The sequence below is a fragment of the Dipteris shenzhenensis genome, chromosome 31 (genome assembly GCF_047967505.1).
Source record: "Dipteris shenzhenensis isolate YYH24624 ecotype China chromosome 31, Dip_SZ_1.0, whole genome shotgun sequence".
NCBI classification, from domain to species: domain Eukaryota; kingdom Viridiplantae; phylum Streptophyta; class Polypodiopsida; order Gleicheniales; family Dipteridaceae; genus Dipteris; species Dipteris shenzhenensis.
The window spans coordinates 40816851-40838514 of record NC_141626.1 but is presented as its reverse complement, the minus strand read 5'-3'; the positions used below and the strand labels follow the sequence as shown (position 1 = coordinate 40838514).

The window sequence follows — 21664 nt, the reverse complement described above, 5'->3', positions numbered from 1 at the left end:
TCATGGAGGGTGGGAATTGATCCTTGTTATGATGGTGAAGGGTGTGTAACGCTTTGCTAGAGATGTGCGATTGAGAGGATTGTGTGGAAAAGAAGGTAAGAGTGACGGGTTGATGGAGTCAGTACAATTTTTTATATATTGATGCTCTCAATGGGAATGAAGGGGGGAGGATGAAAGTATGTACAATGGTGGGATTTGTGGACGAGTATGGCTCTGGTCATCGATGTTGGGGCAACGTTAGAATAGACAACTTTTATGGGATAGGAAAACAAGGTAGACCCTTGAATCAAATCGGTTTCAATGCTTACAATATGCAAGTTGTCAGTTTCAAGACTGAGGTGTAAAGTTGAGTAGTTGAGTAGAATCCCAAGCAGTGGTAGCCAATGTAAACATGTTGTGAAAACGTGTAAGGTTGAACAGTTGATAGCACGACCATGGGTGATAAGAGGACAAGAGGTGCAAAGCAAGAACCAGAACGATGTGAGAATTAAAAACAAGGTGGCAAACCACTATGGCTTTGCTTTTAATGAAAGTAAGAGTTGTTGAGCTAACACTTAACATATAATTATTCATTAATCAGTGGGTCAATGTGACCAAGACATTACCTTGATTAGTGAAAAAATCACTTATTTTCCATAGACCCTTGGAGCATTGCCATGTGTGCAATGGTTTGGAGGTGAAAGGGTGGTATGATGAAGTGGAGGTTTGCTCATATGTATTTTGGAATGGAGGAACACTCTTGAAAATCAGACGTGGATGGAGGTGACTTGATTAATTTGGAGGCTGTTGTTGATCTCAAAGGGCCGAAAAAACCCCCTCCACTCCTCCTCCATAGTTCCATATTTGCTCAGATGGGACTTTTGAGCGGATTGGAACGTGCACAAGTTGGGAGGTGTCGCCCTCTCAATTGTTTCTCTGATGCATCTCAGTCTGCTCCCTTACACAGTTGCTTTGGCTAGGCAGTGCATCCGATGATCCTAGATGTGTTGCTTTGTTTGGAGGTGGGGCTTCCTCCAACGACTACTGCATGTGGTCACACACTGTTTGTTATAAAAAAGTAAACAAAATTAAAGTTTATATTCTATTAAGAGGGTGATCAATCTCGCAGTATAGGCCGCGGCGGCGGCGGGCAACAAGCCCTCTTGATAGGCCAAGTTATGTGGCCACACTCTCAGAATATGTTCTCGCGCAAAGGGGTGCGAGCACCTAGGTGTTGAACAGCTCGTACATGCGAACCGGGCGCTAGAACGAGTCCCTCAAGGCTTTGGAGGATTAGATTGGGCACCGGTGCCCAAACGTCAAAACTCTGCCACCGTACCTCCCATGCATTCTTATTACGGGGAATCAAGAACTAGAACAGATGGGTCCTTTTTACGAGGCTCACCAATTAGATGATCATAAATGTGTTAGGGCTTGTTTCCACGAGTGTCGAGTGCGGCGCTCGTCTCAACGACCAGTGCTAGTGGGTGGCTCAAAATTCAAGCCGCACCACGAAGCTGTACGAATTCGATTGACAAGAAGTAATGATTGGCTCAGCGCCGATTGAAAGCAACTTTTGGAGCCTTGAGCATCAGGTGGCCAAACGAGTCTAACCAAAATTGTTAGACTGAGTACGCAAGTGTGATGAATGCCACCACGGCCGCACTTCGTCATCGCACCAGATGTGAGCAGGCATTTGGGGCCCTTACAAGTAGAGGATGGAGGAGGATGAATGCGTAGTTTACGAATGCAGGGTCACGGGTGTGGACAGTAGTAATTGGGGGCGGGGGGGGCGATATTTGCGTTGTTGACAGCCTCCAACCGACGTACGTGCCCGGGGGAAAATAAAACCGGGGTGGGGCCAGCTGTCGATGCGCTGGCGCCTTCCGATTGGCCCACGACCCTCCAAAAGCCCCGAGAATCGCCACGGCGGGTGTGGCCGACCGTACGCCACGTGGCGAGCGGCGCGGGGCCCGCGGTTAGGCGATGTCCGAAGGGTGACGTGGAAGGGGCGGGAGGGGTGAGGGGTGGGGGAAGGAGGACGTGGAGGGTGGGCGGCTGACGTGGAGGGCGGGGAGGGGGTGACGTGGAGGGGGAGGGGTGAGGTGGCGAGCGGAACAAAATGGCTTTCTTCTTCTTCTTCTCATCGTCTTCGTTTTATAATTTGTTGCTTTGACAAATTTGAGCACTTCCGTCTTCCGGAGTTTTTTCTGCGACACAGAGTTTTGATCTTACACAGTGCCATCGCCATCGCCAGCCAGTCTTTCCTTCTCAGCATGAGCTATGGAACCTCAGTTCCCCCTCAAACAACGCAAGCCTCCCCCCCCCACCCCCCTTCGCCTCTCCTCCCTCCCCTTTAACCCTTCCCCCCTCCATCGCTCCCCCTTCGACGATTGGTACCAGCCTCAGCTCTCCCCTCAGCACCACCTCCTCCTCCATCGCCACCGCCATGCATCCCTCTCCTCCCCCTCCCCCATCGCCACTAGCGACTCCTCGCATCTCGAAGGTAACTCTTCCCCCTCAAGCACAGGCGCACTCACTCTCTCGGATTCGTGAATGCATTTCCTGCTATTGAATCCCTCTGCTCTCTGTCTCTGTCTCTGTCTCTGTCTCCACTATGGCGCAGCTCCATTCTTCCATCCCGCTCCCCGATCGCTCGCTGGATTTTCTTTGATTGCACCACCAAGATTTCGTTCTGATTTGCTGTGCGGACAGCGGAATGCTTCCGCTCAGAAAATGCGGGAATCTGAGCTTCCCCGTTCGCATTGCGATGGACTTTTTTGTCAGCAATCTGTGCCTTCGCACTGCACATCAACTTTCACTTGCTCGATCTCTCTTGATACAACTTGTATCCGCCTCGCATTTCCGTATTCTCGGCTCTTGTGAAGTTGGTTTCTTGTTCAGTCCGACAATCATGTTGGCCTCGACTTTCTGCGATCCAGGATTTGCTTACTCCTAGAATTTAAAGGCCCCGCACAGGTCGCTGAATCTGATGCAGAACCGCAGGAATTAAGTTTTCACGAACTGATCGCCGTCGTGGAGGTGCTTCTCCGTGCTAAGAGGAGTAGACTTCTGAACAGTTTTACGATTTCGTGCTGCAGAAGCAATGTGGAAGATGACGCTGCAGTCTGCCGAGGAAATGGATTTCGCCGCTGGTCCCTATCCAGAACGGCCCGGTGAGCCAGACTGTCTGTACTATATACGGACCGGCCTTTGTGGCTATGGTATGAGTTGCCGGTTTAATCATCCTCCCAACAGAAAGCTGGTGCGCCTTCTAAAGTGTAACCTTTATAACAAACGCTTTCTACAGACTTTTTGTTTGTTGAGAGAAGATATTTCGCTTGAGCAAAAATATTGAGAACCCTGAGGCTTTTGCTGTAATGGCAGGCCGCAGCACTATCCAGGGACAGAGGAGAATATCCAGAGCGAATTGGACAACCTGAATGCCAGGTGAGGGATACTTTCTCTTTGCTCACCAAAATTGCCGTGGGAAGAAAGAGTGGCACATCTTTAAAGTCATTCACGTATGAGTAACACTTATGATCGCCCTGATCAAGTCTGACTCTGCAGTACTATTTGAAGACTGGAACTTGTAAATTTGGCTCGACATGCAAGTTTCATCATCCAAGGGAAAGGGCTGGATTATTGGGCAGAGTAACATTGAATATAGTGGGACTTCCTTTGCGTTCGGTGTGTACCTTCTTGCCACATCATTTGATTGTTCATTTGTGGCATTCCATTGTAATGTTTTCTGTCGGGTTCCACGGAGGGCTTGATGCTCTGTGTAATTTGACTATTCATTTGAGTTAAGGGAAGTCAATTTCAATAGTCCATAGCTTGGTCATGCACTGCTTGTGGTCAATGCTACAAAACTTTCTTTACTCCATGCTATGAAAAATACTCCGGTAAGTTGGCTGTAATTGAAACTTTTTTGCGGCCTCAGACAGCCGGCCCCAGTTTCAATTGCTGTGATGGGCTTTTTACACATTTTGTACATGTTAATATTCTAATTTGCTGGCTCTCCTGAATCTTTTTTATCTAGAAGTCAGAGAACACATTTTTATACATTTTTGTACATGCTGAGATTAAAGTTTTTGTTACAGCCTTTAGTTAGGAGGATAGACCCGAGAAACATGAAAGAGGCCTCGAAAGGATCATAGGAGGAGGCGATAGGGAGATAGTAGAAATCCTTTTAGTTCTATTTTACTTTAGTTATCCACGTCTGCAGCATCGATGTATTTGGTATTCAATTTCAGGCTCCCAGCTCTGTTTTGTGGCAGTTTATGAACTAGATTCTTCCACTTGCCTTGATCAATTCATTGTGTCCAGCTTCTGCTTTTGTTGGAGCAACATTTAGGTTTCCTCAATAATGATCATGTTTGAATAGTAGACTCACCTCCTCACTTGTGAGCCCCTATATGATGAGGACATGGGGAGGATGAGTGGTTATGCGAGCAGAAGCTGAGATCAGAAAAGCGAACTGAAACAGCAAAGAGATGCGAATGGAGACAGATGGAAACGCACAGGGGATGCCAGGGAAAACTCTGACCTAATTTAACTCTCTCTCTCTCTCTCTCTCTCTCTCTCTTTTGCATTTCTTTTTCTTATTTTCTGCTTTGTTTCTTTTCTTTTTCCAGCGAAGTATTTGTTGTTTGGGTCGGGATTTAAAAACTTAGTAAGCACTGGTTACCCAAGAGATTCCAGAATCATGCGAAACCCCGATGGCAGCTGATGCTTGGGTACTGATTAGAACACAAGCGTAGCTTTGCTTACTAAGTTACTTTTATTTTTTAATTTTCTCCTTTCCTCATAATTTTGTTATAGTCGCTTACAAACTCCCTTCTTTCCGAATTGGATATATTCTAGTCTTGTTATAATATATATACATATATCTATTTATATATCTATATATCATAGACATACACTATATCACAAGAAGCAGTTCCCAAAGAGAGAACTTGCCATTACAAAACATCAGAAAATTTCAATATAGGACAAGTAGATAGAGGAATCTGTCTGATGAGCAGTGAGACAATCATAAAAGGATTGCCTTCGTGACATCTGGAAATAGGAGAAGTTGGAGAAATTGGAGTCTCCAAAGATTCTATGATTTCTATCCTTCCAAAGAGTCCAGAGGTCCCATTATTGAATCCATGCGAAGTAAAAGATGAAAGTTTGGCCTTGGTCGATAGATGCCAAATATCCACAAGAGCTTGCCAAAGGAAGTAGTCGGGAATCTGGCTAGGAGACGCTGCTGTTACAGAAGTAGAAAGTCAACGAGTGACATGGCATTGCCAAAAAAGATGGATCAAGGATTCCCTAGGAGACAAACATTTCTGTGACAGACAACATGGCCAATATTTCATCGGGCTAGGAGTGGACCAGATGGAATAATCCCTAACATTACCTGCCTTAAAATAACCTGTTGGCGAAGAGGCAATTTACAACTCCAAAGCAGTCACAATATTTTGCACCACCATTATATTAGCCAATGGTAGAGGATGAGTTCTCTAATTCTGGCAATGCAGAGCCCAATCGGTAAGACGATAAGAGAGCTCTAATTGCGGCACTGGTAGGAAAGAAGAAGCATCTGCAAAAGAGAATGCCAAAACTGTCTATAATGCAGCCCCAAACCATGCTGTCTGACTGCCATGGAAAGGAGATCAATGTACCACCCAGGATGGATCACATCACCCACCAATTGTATCCCTTTGGATGAAATGAAGTAAGAGCGCCTGGGTTTTTGCAAAGCAAGGGGAGGATCAAACACCTTTGACCACTGCAGACTTTTGGCACGCAGAGAATCGCCTTCTAGGGAGGTGCGACCTTGCCATTTCAGATGAGAAAGAATTTCCATCCAATTGGAAAGCATGGTAGAGGCAAAAGGGCAACCTTAGCTTTGCCTTCAATGTGGCCCAAAATAAAATCCCATTCAGTTGGATGCCAGTGTCCAAAAGCAGTAGTCAACAGCGAAATCAAACATAAAATGTTCAGACCAACATGCATTTTTGGTGAGCAAAGGTGCTCCACAGAAAGTAATCTAATGCTCGTACGGCCATGCTTGGAGCGCCAAAAAGTTTCCATAAGAGTGGACATAAAAGATTGAATCATAGCTATAAGAAGCTGTCCTCATAGGCCACCAAAATAGATTGAATAATTCGGACCCAGGCAACGGCCAAGTAGCTAACTTTCAATATTCCAGCTTTTTCTTTAATCTGGCAAGAGCCAATCAATCTGTTGACGATGGGTAATTGTCCAACCTAGAGGATAACCAAGATGGCGTACCATCTGAGTGTGCGGGACAATTTCCCTCAGCCATACCAGACTATGCCAATTTTTTGAATGCAAAGGCAACAAGCGAGATTTCTGAAAATTGACATGAAGGCCAGCAGCCACCCCATACAGAGAGAGAGCTTGCATAAGCGAAGATAGGTCTGTTTCAGTATTCCGTGGCATAAAATAAAGAAGAATCTACATAAGCCTGAGCAACCAGAGGGCAACTTCCAAGAATCTCCAAACCATTTAACATGTCAGTGGCCACCAAATGATCAATATATTGAACTGGTTAGAGGACAGCCCTGGCGAACTGAACAACGGAGTGTCCAAGCTTTAGAAATATCACCCGACAAGGTGCATGCAGCTTGCATAATTTGAGCTATAAACTCCCATTGGATGGTGTCAAAAGTCTTTGCAATATGTACTTGCAATAAGAGATCATCCTGTTCTATATACTTGGCATACTCAATCCCAACATAGGCATTTGCAATATTATCAGTGGTATGCCGACGAGGAATAAAACCATATTGTGCTGGATGAAGGCCCTCATGTAAATATTCTTTGATATGATCAACCACCATTTTGGTGATGATCTTATAAATAACAGGGGTCAGAGTGATAGGCCTCCAATCAGTCAGAGATTCACAGATTTGCTTCTTGGGCAGAAGCTTTACAAGCCCTTTCTTCCAGGAATCCGGCATGGATTGATTTTACCAAACAGTATTGATCATTTGCAGCAAAGGAGACTTGAGGATATCCCAATAGAATTCAATAGGTAGACCATCCCAGCCAGGAGATTTCCATCTTCCACATGATTTAACAGCATCACTTAACTCTCTTTCCGTGAAAGGAGTTTCCAAATCCCAAGCCTGTGATGATGAGACAATGGGAGTGACATGCTGCACTAAATTTTTTCTTGCTGAAATGACATCCTGTGATGGAGAATCTGCTTTCCCAAATTGACAAGAAAAATGATGAACACAAGCTGCAGCAAGCTGTGCTCGAGAAGAAGTCCAAACACCATCAGATAAAAGAGTCCTGCAAATACTTTATCCAGGAGTTTCCCCAGATATTGGCGGACTACTTGGAAGCAATGAACCTAATGCCAAGTTAAGGAGGGAATGTCACATGCACCTTTGCACTTGGGTGCAAAGTGACACACTGGCTACATTGAAAGTGTGTAATAGTTCCCTAATAGGAGATTTTGTCGTATGCTGTGACCCCTTTGTGAACCCTTGTCCAGGGACAGTCAGGCACAAGCTACATAAGTCAGTCTCTCAGCCTTATGTCAAGTCAAAAGATCAGTCCTTGTTCCCTAGTACCCAGTGGTGAACCGTAGGGTAGTGTTTCCGTCTTAAGTTTAGGGATAAGTTTAGGTCCAGCCTAGGATAGGAGCCCTTCTGGGCCCCCTCAGGGCTGGAACAAGTGAAGAGAATGGCATGGGAAGGGCTGCCTTTATAGGCTCCCCTGCACCCCTCCCTAGGCTGCCATTTATGGGGCCTAGGCTGTCTTTATGGGGCCTATGGCTGGCATGTATGGGGTCTAGGGCTGGCATTTATGGGGCCAGCCAACCAGCCCCAAAAGCCCTATAGGCCCTCTTTCCTCATTCAGTTCTCCCAGCACTTCAGCCTCCTACAGCTCCTCCTCAGCCCCCTCTGAACAGCTTGACACTCACCCCCAGTGGCCCTCTGACCAGCCTCAGCCTTTGGCATCAGTTCAGCCCTTTGGGAAGGTGTTCACGCATTAGACAGGGAGTCGGGACAGCGAACAGAGTAAGGTTTGGGGTCTGTTTCAGCAGCTCTTTTCAGTTATCTTTTACAGTTTTACACAGCTCATTCTCAGCTCTTTACTTCAGTCATCTTGCAGCTCTCTTATAGGATCTATCACTCCTAGCTTTCACTCTCTCACTCACGCAGTAACCCTGCATTCCAGTGGACAGCACAAGCCTCTCCCTTGCCTTGCAGAAGCGTCCTACATCATCAGTGTGGACAGCATCAAGGTCTCGGTATTGGTCGGCGTTGCCTCTTAGGTCTTTGGGTCTGCTTTACGTGTGCACAATGAGCTCTTCAGAAGCGCGTTCTGTGCTGTCTAGAAGAATGTTCTTTGTATTTCTCAGTTCTCCAAGTATAAAGAAAATTCTCCCCTGATTGGGGGAGGGGGCCCTCAGTGGGTACATGGACCCAATCGGTTGTCGACTCTACTCTCTCTCTACCCTCATCTCCTTTCTCTCTCTATGGTAAACAACGCTAATTCCTTGCTAAAGGTTTAAAGGTCTTGCTGTGAATTACACGATCAGATTACCGTTGCATGTTACAACAAATTTGGGCTGTGAGGGAAGGAAACTGCAACTCTCAGTAGGTAAGCAAGAGAGAATAGTCTGGAAATTATGCGGAAGCCTCCTGGTAACTCCTACTTTGAACTGCAGTTGATGACGGAGAGCCGGCTGTTGACAACTTGCTGCACCAACAATCCTGAGAAGTGATAAACAAGGGAGAGGGGTGGATTTTATATCTGCTGGTCTACCCCTTGGTCTCTAGAAATTGTTCTAAAAGAACTCTCTAAAGCTATGCTTTCTCCCAAAAGCGAACTGCTTTTAGAAAGCAGCACTTTGCCTCAAATGCTACTTCTTTTTTTTCAAAAAAAACTCGCTTTTCTTTAGAAAGCAGACTGCTTTTGGAAAGCACCAATTTCAGAATGCTTTTCTCTAAAAGCTGTCAAAAGCTCTTGCTTTGCTCTCAAACACCCTCAGCCAAGTATAGCGAGAAAAGTAGGGAACAGCTGCCTTCTCAGCCCCTTTCCCATGATGTGATCAATTTCCAAGCTGAAACTAGAGCTCTACCAGATCAAGCGCTTGTTTTGCTGTCAAAATTGGAAGATTGGCTTCCTACAACAGATCGCTCCTTTCTGGTCTGGCAATCCGAAACCCAATTTTCCTAGCGATTTCAAGCTCATGCACTCCTTTCCTATGATTCTTGGCTGATTTCAACTTTCTAGCTCATCGTTCCTCGCAGTCAAGGAAATCTTGCACCTAAAATCCCTACTAAAAAATGAAAGCTTCCCCAGACGCTGATAGACAAATTCAGTTGCACTTATGGAGCAATAGAAGAAGAAAACTTTGGCCAATGACTCCTTCTATAGAAACTTGCTTTTCAAGAGTTGGCTCTGATAACAATTGACATGACCCCAGAGCTCCTGAAATCTCGGACCTGTGAAACTAGCACAGAGAAAGATTCATAGAAACAACATGAAGGGTGCAGGCTAGCTCACGACCCAATCATGACGTCTGCAAGGAAAAGACTCGAGAAATTGGGACATCCCTCCGAGCCATGAGCTGAGCTGTTGGCACACAAATCCCAACTAGATCCCAACCAACTTGGCGTCCCATACCACCGAGTGGCGCCCCATGGGCCTTAGATCTGCTGCTAGGTTTGGGGTTATGCTAGGTCCGCAACACAATCTAGGATCCAAACCATTGGACTCAGTCTAACTTGCACAATAAAAATAGAACCCCTGGGCTCCTTAAATAGGCTTGATCCCAATGCGACAAAAATAGCAAAAACTCTAATTCATTATTGATATGTGCCCTTGCAACTCAACCCAAGAATTGCCTGGCTAGCCCCAAGCCTCCCTAGGTTTCTTGAGCTAGTCTTGTGCACCTAAAGCATGCGTTAGATACGATCCATGCACATGACATGATGGCCTCTTCAATTTCTTGAAAGCCCGTCTGTCCCATTGCTCCGAGTCCCTGAATTTTGGCAAACTAGCTAATTTTTGTTTCTTGGACATGACATGTCCAATCATAATGGTCCTGTAGTTTTCTGAGCTCATGGGATCTCCTGCCTTGTGAATGGGGGTGATTGTATTAAGGGTGTAGGTGTGAGGGAAACCGGTGCAAACTGCTTCATTAAAAAGCTTTGCTAAGATCGGGACCAAAGTATCCATATGGAGAGAGAGAGAGAGAGAGAGAGAGAGAGAGAGAGAGAGAAAGAAAGAAATTTTATTAGAGTCTTCAGAAGACCGATGGGTCTATGAGATTGAAAGAAAACCTGATACAAATCACAGTAAGGGTGGACAATGAACTGTCAGACATGTAGAAAAATGAACCCACAGCTCAAAGGTGAGAAACTCTCTACGTTTGAATTAGGAACCAACCACGTACATCTTCACAAACTTTTTCTTGTCTCAGATCAGGTCGTACAAAATAGATACAGCTTTTACTCTCCTCTTCAGAAGAAAACTGCAAGTATGCCATGAACTTGTGTCAACAAGTAGACCACAAGAGTGCGATGACATGAAGAGATCTCTTCATTTACTGCATGTATTGCAACCAGCTTCCCACATCACTGTAGAGACTCTTCAGCAATCACTAGCCAGCACCAAACTCAATATGAAATTCGAAAATGTTCAAGGCAAATCAGCCCATCCACACAAGCGTATCTTCAGGTGACCCAGCGCAAGATCACTCAAGATCAAGTCAGCAATAGACGATACCAAGAAGTCGACCAATTCCTATAGGAAGATCTCCCTCATATCATTACGCAGATCATCACAACCACGTTGAGGCTCTTTTGAATTTTGACCCATAGTTTCAGCGTTTTCTAATCGTCAATCATTTGCAGCAGTCTCCCACTACTCCACGATGAGTGTTCAGTTCCCTTAGGACATTCATCATCGAAGACAAACAGGTCCTACTGGAATGCTTTTCCCTGTCAAAAATCCTTCTCTCCACTCCCTCCTTCGCACTCTCCCTTGTCGATGTTAGGCTCCTCTTCTCATTTGCATGCCAATCCCTTTCCTTGAGACAGCCACGGATCCATCAGTGATTTGGAAACTCTAGCAATCTTCCACCACATACTATGGCAGCTCCCCTCTTCCTCTTGAGTGTTTCACTTGATCACGTAGCCAGCTTGCAACATCCATGCAGAACTCCCACACTGGTTGGCCACCTCACCACATGCATTAAACCACTCTTTTTCTCTTTCCCAGAAATCATACACCAAGGCAATAAATGCCCCACATTCACATTTAATGGACATTCCCTTCAAGCCATCATTAGTCACAACCAAGCACATATATTTAACCCATTCCTAACATACGGAAAACTCATATGATCCCCAACAAATGGAAACCACTCATAAAAAAGGAAACCCAAGACATTGGGTAATAAAAGAACATATATCAAGTCACACACAAAAAACTCCGTCACACATTGGATACCACAAATGCTCTGGATACTGGTTTACCCACACGGCTTCTCATCATTTTCCATGTGTCCCTGCAAAAGGCATATATTTATTAATCTTGAAATATTTACAACCGTTCATCAAAGTTCCAAGAAAAGAGTCTCTTGTATCCCAAAACCCACACCAAAACTAAAATGTGTACATCTATGATCCTACCCACCCTTATGTACAGTGCAAAAAAAAACTTACGACATTTTTTGATCTATCAACGTGTTGTTATCAAGTGCTGTTTGATGCCATTCTTCTTGCATTAAACATTGAATTCTTTGAAAAGTATTCTCCCCCTCTATTTGTTATGAAAGTCTTGACTTTCTTTCTTGTTTCTTTTTCTACCTCAGCCCTTCATTCTTTGTTTTTTCTGAAGGGCCTATGACTTTTTAGACATGCAATATATGCAAGTCATTCTGCTAAAATAATCTATAAAGGTGAGCAACCTGAAAGGTGGTCTAGTATATGGGTCCATGATCCACCTCTAGTGGCTTAGTGCCTTGATTCGTGGCCTTCGTACCTAGCATTGCTTGCCTTCCATGCAAACTCAGCAAACTTCTTGCTTGCTTGATAGTTGTGGAAGTCCTTCCACCATGCGTGTTTTCCGCATCTCTAGCAGAGCGGTGAAGCTGATGTGCCTGAACCTCTCGTGCCATAGTTGAGACATCCCCACATCCCTTTGTAACGTTGCTTTGGATTTGATGACCCCCTCGTGCTGACAGAAGGTAAATTTTTGCAAAGGTCAGATACATACAAGTCATTTGTTAATACCTTGTCTTCATCCCTCATTGTTGTGAATGGAATGCTCCCAATACCTTTGATTAGGCAGCTTTGATTGCTGCCCACTATAATGGATGATCTAGCATAAACACCAACTAGGTTCTTCTTCATCTTTGACATGTGCTCTGCTGCCGGCATATGTGTAGAGAATTAATAAATAATAGAGGGCCAAATAAGGCCATGTCACCATGGAGATTTAGGAATCATCTTCTCCATCATTCACTGCAAGTGATGGGCACTTTTCAATAATTTAGACTAGGAAGATTTCCTCCGTGATGATGTTGGCGGTTTCTGATTTGGTCTCTCCCTTCAACTTATCAGCTTCTTTCGTTTTTAGATTTGCCTCCGTCTTTCGGCAGTCTTCGGCAAAGTGTCTTAGCTTCTCATAGTAGAAGCACTTCTTTTATTTGAATATCTTGACTTTTCTTCTTTGGAGTCTCCATCAGACTGAGACTTACCTTGGTTTTCCCCTGCATGAGAAAGGCTTTGTCACTAGATCCGTCAAACTTCCTCTCCCAAGCTTCTTCATATAGTAGTAGGGGCACTAGCTCTTCAAAGGTAATTGGTGCCAACTGTTGCCTTGGAACCATGGTTGTGACAAACACTTTGTAGCTCCTGGGAAGCATGCCAAGCAAAAGCCTGGCTACTTGAGCCAAATCCATTTGTTGACCAACTATGGATAGCTGATCCCTCAACACCTTCACATTGGTGATGTACTGATTCCCCCTCAATTCATATGCACGTTGTAGAGCTCTATCTCGAGGTTGAGGATATGACTTGTGTTGTTGATCTTGTACGTGTCCTTTAGGATGGTCCGTGCTTGAAACACTGTATCCACAACTTGAATTTGCGAGAGGACCTAGTTTGCAGCCATGCCAATGATTATGGCTAGGGCCTTGGCATGATGTAGTACTTTGACTGCATCAGGATCTACTTTGTCGCCACCACCCTGGCAACATTCTTGATGTCTTGGGGCCTTAGCTCCACTCCTGTTGTAATTTCCCAAATGATCCTTACCACAAGGGGGCTCCGGATCTTGATTTTCCAAAGAGGATCATTTATACCGTAAAGATTTCCCTAGTCTCCAAAGCTTGGGATGGGAAGTCTTAACTCTATTGGCCATGACGAGGATGTGAAAGGCTTAGGAGGGGGAAGTGCGACTTTTCAGAATCTGAAAACTGAGATATGCTCCTGAAAACAGGGCCACCTCTTTCTCCATTGCTTCAGGGCTGAGGGGTATCACAAGAATTGCTGACGAGGCTTTGATGCCAATTCAGAATCTCAAGTGCTGAAGTATGCACCTGTGTACAGTGGATAATGAAGACAAAATTTTAAAATACACAACAGCAAATTTGAACTCACAAACTGTAAATGAAACAGAGAGACAGATCAGCGAAGCTACTTCCAGAAATACTCAGTTTATAGTCACGACAAGGATGACTGAACTGCTCTTGAATGAAGCCCCAAATATCCAGCAAAGTGCTGGGGAAAATACAGCCTGGAAAGACTGATCAGAACTGAGTAGATATGCAAAGGAAGGCTCCAGATTATCTGCTCCTGCATGCCTTCAAAGAAGGGCTTCAGTGGCGTGTAGGTAGAGAGACAGGAGCCTCACTTACATAGGGCACTCCTTAGCTAGCCCTAGAACTGGTGACCAAACCCACCGACTGGTTCTGTCCCAGCAGAATGGTTTGGGCCAGTAATCTGCCGATCAGACCAGGCCGACTGGTCTGGTTGTTCGACCCGGCCTGCTGTGGTTTACTGCCAGGTCAGCTGACCTGGAACAGTCCAAAAAATCTGCCTGTTAGGCAGCGCTTTCAGGCGCCTTCAAGGTGACCCTTATTTGGCCAGATTTCCACCTGACACGGTCCTAATCTGCTGCAGCTCAGCCTACCATTTCCTGCCTAGAGATCCATTGCCCTGATGTCCTCCTCATATGGGATCTCACAGGTGGGTCAGTGATCTTTCTAACATCCTAGATGATGACCATGTCATTACGGTCCATTTTCTCTTCTCCTTGGCCTCCATCACCCGTTTGAAACCTTTTGTTCTGTGCTCTATCTGTACACACACATTTTTTGGGGTTTTTGTTTTGTTTTTTGTGAAAAGATCTGTACACACACACACATGCACACATTCTTTTTTGGTGAACGCACACACACACACACACGCGCGCGCACACACGCACGCACGCACACGGCATAAAGGGTCTCGTTGCCGAAAAGTCCTCTCAGCCTTATGCACAAGCATCTATGCCATGAGAATATTTGGAATTGCATATTGACGTGCTTTTAGGTGTATGGAGTGCTTTGCTCTTTTTGTGTCTCGTTCAGTTTGTGATGACTAAAGATATACTTGCTCTATAGCTGAAAAGTGCTGTTTTGGGTATGAACTCCCTTCATGGTAATGTGACATCTTGTCAGTGCATTGGTAACTATGACCAAGACAATGCTTTATCTTGTTAATAGTGCTGTTTTGCTTGAGCAGAGCGAAAAAGACTGTGCATACTATATGCGAACTGGGTCATGCAAATTTGGAACAACATGCAAATTCAATCATCCCCAACCTGCTACATTTGGGCCACTGGTTGCAATGTCTGGATCTTCAGTGTATGCTTCTGCTGGCTCTCCATCGGCACCTTCACCACAGTCGTACCCAGCAGGGGTGCCATCGTGGACAATAGCCAGAACACCCTATGTGTCTGGGTCACGGTTTCAAAGCCCTCCCAGTTTTGCTCCTCTAATTGTACCTCCCCAAGGCCTAGTTTCCATGCCTACATGGAGCACATATCAGGTAAATACTTATATGTTTTTCCAGCTTATGCTGATAGTTGCATCCTGGATGCACTTGGGTTTGGAAATTATTTTTAGGATTAAAACATAATATTTTGTAAGATGTGGGTTGTTATGTCTTATCATTGAAACTTAGTTATGATGCCTTTTGAAACGACTTTCTTTGTTTTAAATTTTATTGTTTTTGAGTGTCTTGAATGGTTGCATTCGTTTCTTGGGTGTAGTCTTAATGCACTTGATCAGTGCAAAGAAATTTGGGTACAAGAAAATCCTCTTTTTTCTTGCAGTTGCCTTAGACTCTGTATGTGTCCCAAGAGAGGCTTAGCTTTCTTGATCGTTGCAAAGAAACTTGTCTACAAAGATCCTCTTTATTCCTGCAATATCCTTAGTCTTTGTATGCATCCCAGGAGAAGCTTGTCTTCTATCAGTATTGTCTCCATGGCCCTTGATATCTGGAACTCTCACTGCTTGCTCTGTCTGTTTGACTCTGTGGTGACAAAGTATCCCACTATTTGATGTAAATACAGTCAGCCTCTTTGCACTTTTTATATTTTGCTTCCTACAGATGATGACAAATGAAGCACACCATTTTATTGAAAGCATACTGGAATAATCCGAAGCTTACAGCGTAAACACACACATTTTTTTTTTGGGTGAAGATTTTTATGCTTTATATTACACAGCAGCTTCCCCTGAATGGGGAGCTCTCTCTCTCTCTCTCTCTCTCTCTCTCTCTCTATGTGCGTTCATACCAGCACCTCTGGGCATAGCAGGCTATCATGGCTAGCAATGTCCTCTTCTATGGCACTTGCAGTAGGAGGAGAGAACAGGTGCTGGTATGCACGCATAGAGAGATGGTTTGAGGGACTGGGGCTCCACATGGATAGACTACCTCCATTCTAGTATAGCATGGATGCTCCGTTTTCTCCCCTCCTATCGCATGAGGTCAACTAGGTTATCCGTGAGGATCTATTACACCTACACACATTCCGGACCCGGCTGGGCCCGAGTGATCTTCCAGTGAAGCTGGGCTTCTATAGAGATCACTTCTTACATATCACAGCAAAGGGTTTCATTGATCCACCAGGGTACACTCAGATTTACTTACCCCACTCACTGAGGATCTCTCTTGGGCGATTCCGGGTATCTTCACATAGACTTCGTATTGAGAGTGGCAGAAGAGAGAGACTACCCAGGGAGAGGCGGATATGCACTTTGTGTGACATGCAGGAGGTTGAGACAGAGTAACACTTCATCTTCAGGTGTCCTGTTTACTATGAGATTCGACGACGTTTCTATTGCCTCTTCAGAGACAGCTATGGGGTTTTGGCCCGATTCATCTCCTACCTAGGCCAGCGTTCATGAGGCACTCAGACACCGAGAGAAGATGCTTCGAGCACGGAGACATGAGCATACTTTTTCCTTGGTTGATCTCTCTCAGAGCTCTATCACGGAGTTTTTCCAGCCAGATCACATGGATACCCACGGGACGAGGCCTCGACATGACCGTGACCTAGAGCCAGTGACCTGACAGCTTAGACAGAGGGTTGACACACAGATCACACTTGGGGACATCCCCTCCATGTTTAGAGTTGGGTCCCGCCCGATGAGGGTCAGTAGTCCTGGTTGGACGTAGAGCTGTAACCAGGAGACATGCCAGGGCGGCTGCACCTTTGAGTGGCCGATAGCAATCTATCGCCAATTTCATGTCCCCATTGCCTCATCCACCCTGATGTCTTGATGGCGATGATGATGATGATGAGATAGTCGACTATCGACATGACATGACTATGTTGTACTTAGGATTTAGTACTGAGATTTTGCGTGGATGCTTGTTTAGTAGCTCCACCAGCCCAGCTCGTTTGTACCAGGATTTTCACAGTCATCGGTCTTCCGAAGACTTTAATAAACTTTCTTTCTTTCTTTCTCTCTCTCTCACACACACACACACACACACACACACACACACTTTTTTTAGTGAAAGCCATGGTTGTTTATATTACAAGAAAAGCCACCTCAAAGCGAGGAGCTAGAAATTACATCAGCTGAAAACCTCTGTATATGCTAAATAATCGATGTAGTGAGTCTGCAAGCAGTCAAAAAAAGATTGCTGCAGAGAACGCTTGAAGAAAGTAAATAAAGAAAATGTTGGATCACCAAAGACTTTACAATTCTTGTTTATCCACAAAGTCCAAAGTGCCGAATAACGAACCCAAATAAAGAAAAGATCAAACTCAAGTGGATGAAAACCAAAGAGTCAGAATAATTTTCCAAAAGTAGTAGTTGGGAATCTCATTCTCAACCGCTGTCGAAGAAAATCGATGAACTCACGGGAGGATGGACAAAACCAGAACAAATGAAGCACAGGCTACTGAGATACTGAGAAGCCAAACATCTGCGACATACAAAAGGAGCAATGTCTCTACATGCCAGTAGTTGGCCAGATGGAAAACCCCCCAGAAGAACTCCAAAAAAGAGGACCTGTTGCCGAAGAGGAACTTTATATGCCCAAAGTTGCCTTAGTCTCTTTCTCCACCACTTAGCTGGCCGATGCATTCACCAAATAGAATTAGCCTTATCTGAAACCCCAGGCTGAGGCAAAAGGATTTTATATAATGTCGGCACTATAATGTGAGATAGCCTCCAAAGGACGAAAGGAGGACTCTCGGGAAGTCAAAATCCAATCCTCCAACCTATCCTGAAGTTCCAAAGGAGGAATTGGGATGAAAGGTCAAAGCATACAAGTAATTTTTGGCCATAGAGGACGATAATGAGATCCCAAGCCATACCGTGTGGTTGCAAGAGAAAAAGGTAAAATAGTTCCATCATCATGAATGACATTCGAACAGAAGTAATTCCTTTGAAAGTAATAAAACAAGAACGTCTAGCTTCCTGTAAAGCCAACGGAGGCTGAAAAGCTTTTGACCAGTGAATGCTTTCAGCCCTCAAGGAATTTCCTATTAGAGAATTGCGGCCATGCCATTCCAAGTGAGAAAGGACGTGCTTCCAATCAAGAAGCAATCTGGAGACCAAAGGGCAACCATTCAATGTACCATCAAAGCAACCAAGTAAGAAGTCCCACTGAGTGGGTTGCTAGTGATCGAAGGCAGAAGTATTGATTTGTTGTAACAGAGAGCGAATCATAACAGCCCAAGGCTGATCACCTTGCATAAATTGCAGCAGCATTTTTCCTTTATGAGTAGGGATGTGCACCTGGATATCAATGATATTAAGACCTCCATGCATTTTTGGTGAACATAGTCGATGCACTGAAAGCAGTCTTAGACTTTTCCAGCCATGCTTGGATCGCCAAAAGAGTTCCATGATTACAGACATGAAAGAAGCAAGATCCGCTTTAGTGAACATGATCAGAGGCAAATGGAATTGCATATAGGCCACTAGAATGGACTGCACTATTCGAAGTTGAACATGCAATGGCCAGGTTGCTAGTTTCCAATATTCAATCTTTTTTCTGAGCTTGACAAGCACCCAATCAGTCTGCTGAGGACGGGTGATCCCTTAACCCAAAGGGTAACCAAGATGACGAACAATATGAGTGGGTGGAATTATTTCCTTTGGCCATAAGAGACCATGCCAGTCTTTAGAATGCAAGGGGAGCAGCTTAGACTTTTGAAAATTCACATGAAGACTATCTACCAAACCATAGAGCGAAAGAGCTTGCATCAAAGCGGAAAGATAATTTTGAGTATTCTTTGGGGTAAAAAAGGAATCATCAGCGTAGGCTTGAGCAACCATGCTGCAATTTTCTGCCATTTCCAAGCCATGAAGGATTCCTGTATCCACCAGATGGTCTATATATTGCAACATAGGATGAGTAGCAATGGCATACATCAAAGCACTAAGGGGACATCCCTGATGGACCAAACAAAGAAGAGTCCATTCTTCAGAAATGTCTCCAGAGAGAATACTGGAAGCTTTGCTGTCCTCATAGAGCCAGTAGATAACCTGCTGCATTTGCTCGCATGGTTTGCGATATAAATTCCCTGCCGTGCAGACACAATCTGAGGAGGAGGATCCACATGTCCAACATGAGGAGAAGTGTTGCATACAAGCAACAACAAGTTCTGAGCGAGATGAAGACCAGGCACCATGAGGCATTCGTATCCGGCAAATATTTGCTGCCTGTCTGTCATGTGCATGGTGTACCTAGGGTTGGATAGCAGGTGAACATGGGTTACGGGATAGCATAGGGCTGGATGGCTATTTTTAGCCAAGATTGCTATATATAGAGATTGATTCATATATAGTGCTCGCTTTATATGGAGGGAGCTATTCATAGCATTGTGCTATCTATAGCGGGTTTCCTTCTATATAGAGGGAGGGCCAGTGCTATTATGTTGATCGGTTGAGCGCTCTTCAACTGATGGATGGGGCTTGGACCCAGGCCGGGACTTTGGCCATCTACATGGCGGATCATAGGTGGTGTATCGAAGGTCCTCTGGACGGGCTCAGGTGGTATGGGACGCCTGGGTTAGATACAGGCCTATGGATGAGTCGAGCTGTAGCCCAAGCTGTAGCCCGCGTGCTCGGGGGTGGTCGGGAGGATCGAGGCGCCTACGCTATGATTCTGGTTGGATTGAGGACGAGATTCTAGGTCAGTGATAGGGTTAGATCTTGCGGGGTCGTGTCATTTGGTATCAGAGCCGTCCTATCAAAATTGAATTCAACATGAGGTATGCAGAAAAGATGTCTTCTAGATATGCTTTTTTAAGATTGCTCTTGCAAATCTGCATTTCCGCTCATGTATGGGCTGAATTGTTGGCTGATGATGTGCACTCATGATTGGCAGAGTTGTGGAAGAAATAGAAGTCCATAGGCTGTGTGCTCTCTCAGTTGCTACGTGTTTGGAAATCGTGATTCCTTGAGTAGGGTAGGCGATGAGAAGACTCGATGCTTTTAGCAAGAGATATGAGGATGGATTGTTTCTGACCTATAACTTCCCACGCTTGGGTTGTTGATGTGATTGGCTGTGTGGGGACGCGTGAGAGTGGGCTGGTTAGGGAAAGAATTTGCTCTAGGTTCTCAAGGATGAGATTCCTACCCTAGAGACCTAGATTTGCTGCAGTTGAGAAGTAGGAGGAAAGAGAGGGCATTCGTAAGCCAGAGAACGGCTTGTCTAGGAAATTCGGGCATCAGAGATAGGGGCGATATGATTGGGGGCAGGTGCTTGGCTTTGGGAAGGAGCGTATGGCCTGATTTTAGTGCGTTTTGGCTATTTTTGGCTGGTTGGAGAAAAGCGGGACCAGATCTATTAAAAGCGAGACTGTTTTTGGTAAAAAAAAGCAGGTTGCTTTTTTGTTTTTCTCTAGCAAGGAAAGCACTTGCTCTAAATCAAGCACCTACCCTAAATTCGCCTAGCTTTTGATGGCCCTTCCTGGCTATTTATATACCCGGGATTCCTCTCTCTCTCTCTCTCTCTCTCTCTCTCTCATGCTAGCAGAGTTTGGAGCTACTCCCCTTGCATTGGATGCAGCGTTTCAGTCGGTCATGTATTTGCACAGGGTTAGGGAGTTTGGAGACTCAGCAGCAGGCAGAGCTCGGTTGCCATGGTTAGCACTTGCATCTTCTATGGAGTTGGCACGATCTGGGGCCCGATACTGCTGGTACTTCAGACTCACTAGGTGGCTCACATCTCTTGGACTAGACATGGATAGACTGCCTCCCTTCCGATACAGCATGGATGCCCCTCATCTCGAGTTGACTCGCCACGAGCTTAGCCAGGTCACGAGAACAGACTTGCTGCAGCTTCATACGTATCGCACTTGGATTTATCCCACGCAGCTTCCGACGAAGATGGCCACATATCGTGACCACTTCCTTCGGATCTCAGAGGATGGGTTTGTCATTCCATCAGGCTATACAGGTATCCACATGTCCCACTCACTGAGGATTGCCCTTGGCCAGCTTAGAGTCTCTTCGCATCAGCTCGAGATAGAGGCTGGTAGGATGCGACGCATGGAGGATGGACGGCGACCAGGCCGAGAGACCAGGATCTGCCCTTGTTGCATCATGGGAGAGGTGGAGTCAGAGGAGCACTTCATTTGCAGATGTCCGCTATATTATGAGCTCAGAGGTAGATTCCACTCTCTCTTCACGGATGGCTTTGGACCTCTCTCACGAGTGATGGACTATGAGGATCAGCATTGCCTAGCTCTTTATGTCAGGGAGGCCACTATGCTTCGACGAGACTACCTCAGAGACCATCAGCATAGACCAGAGCGTGATAGAGCCCAGCCTGATAGAGCTCAGGCACAGCTATACCAAAGGACAGAGACCAGGAGGAGCATGAGGAGGTCAGAGCTCACACAGGACACATGCCTCCACCCTGTGGATGTACATATGAGATGGTTTGTAGACGCCGCAGGATCTTGTTACATAGGAGACGTACTCGCCGCTTCATCTCCAGACGATCCAGGATGATGGCAGCTTTTCGGAGGAGACTTACTCATGGAGATCTCGCCTCGCCAGCCGCTCACCTCACCTTTGCTCAGATTTGTACTCTCATAGCAGGAGGCAGAGTCGATGGACAGGATTTCCAGTATTATTTTGGTTCTCAGACTCGGTGACACCTGGACTTGTATCTTT

At 45.4% G+C, this 21664-nt stretch overlaps 1 protein-coding gene across 1 annotated transcript in view; it reads left to right on the top strand.

Moving 5' to 3' along the window:
* Window positions 1-2128: 2128 nt before the first annotated feature.
* The window catches only part of LOC147881462 (zinc finger CCCH domain-containing protein ZFN-like), a 71828-nt gene continuing 52292 nt past the window's right edge, over window positions 2129-21664 (top strand). The window contains exons 1-5 of the mRNA XM_087402300.1: window positions 2129-2485; window positions 3081-3244; window positions 3367-3429; window positions 3550-3669; window positions 14754-15059. Coding sequence (XP_087258426.1) covers window positions 2263-2485; window positions 3081-3244; window positions 3367-3429; window positions 3550-3669; window positions 14754-15059 — 876 coding nt within the window. The 5' untranslated portion in view covers window positions 2129-2262. The remainder of the gene's footprint in view (window positions 2486-3080; window positions 3245-3366; window positions 3430-3549; window positions 3670-14753; window positions 15060-21664) is intronic.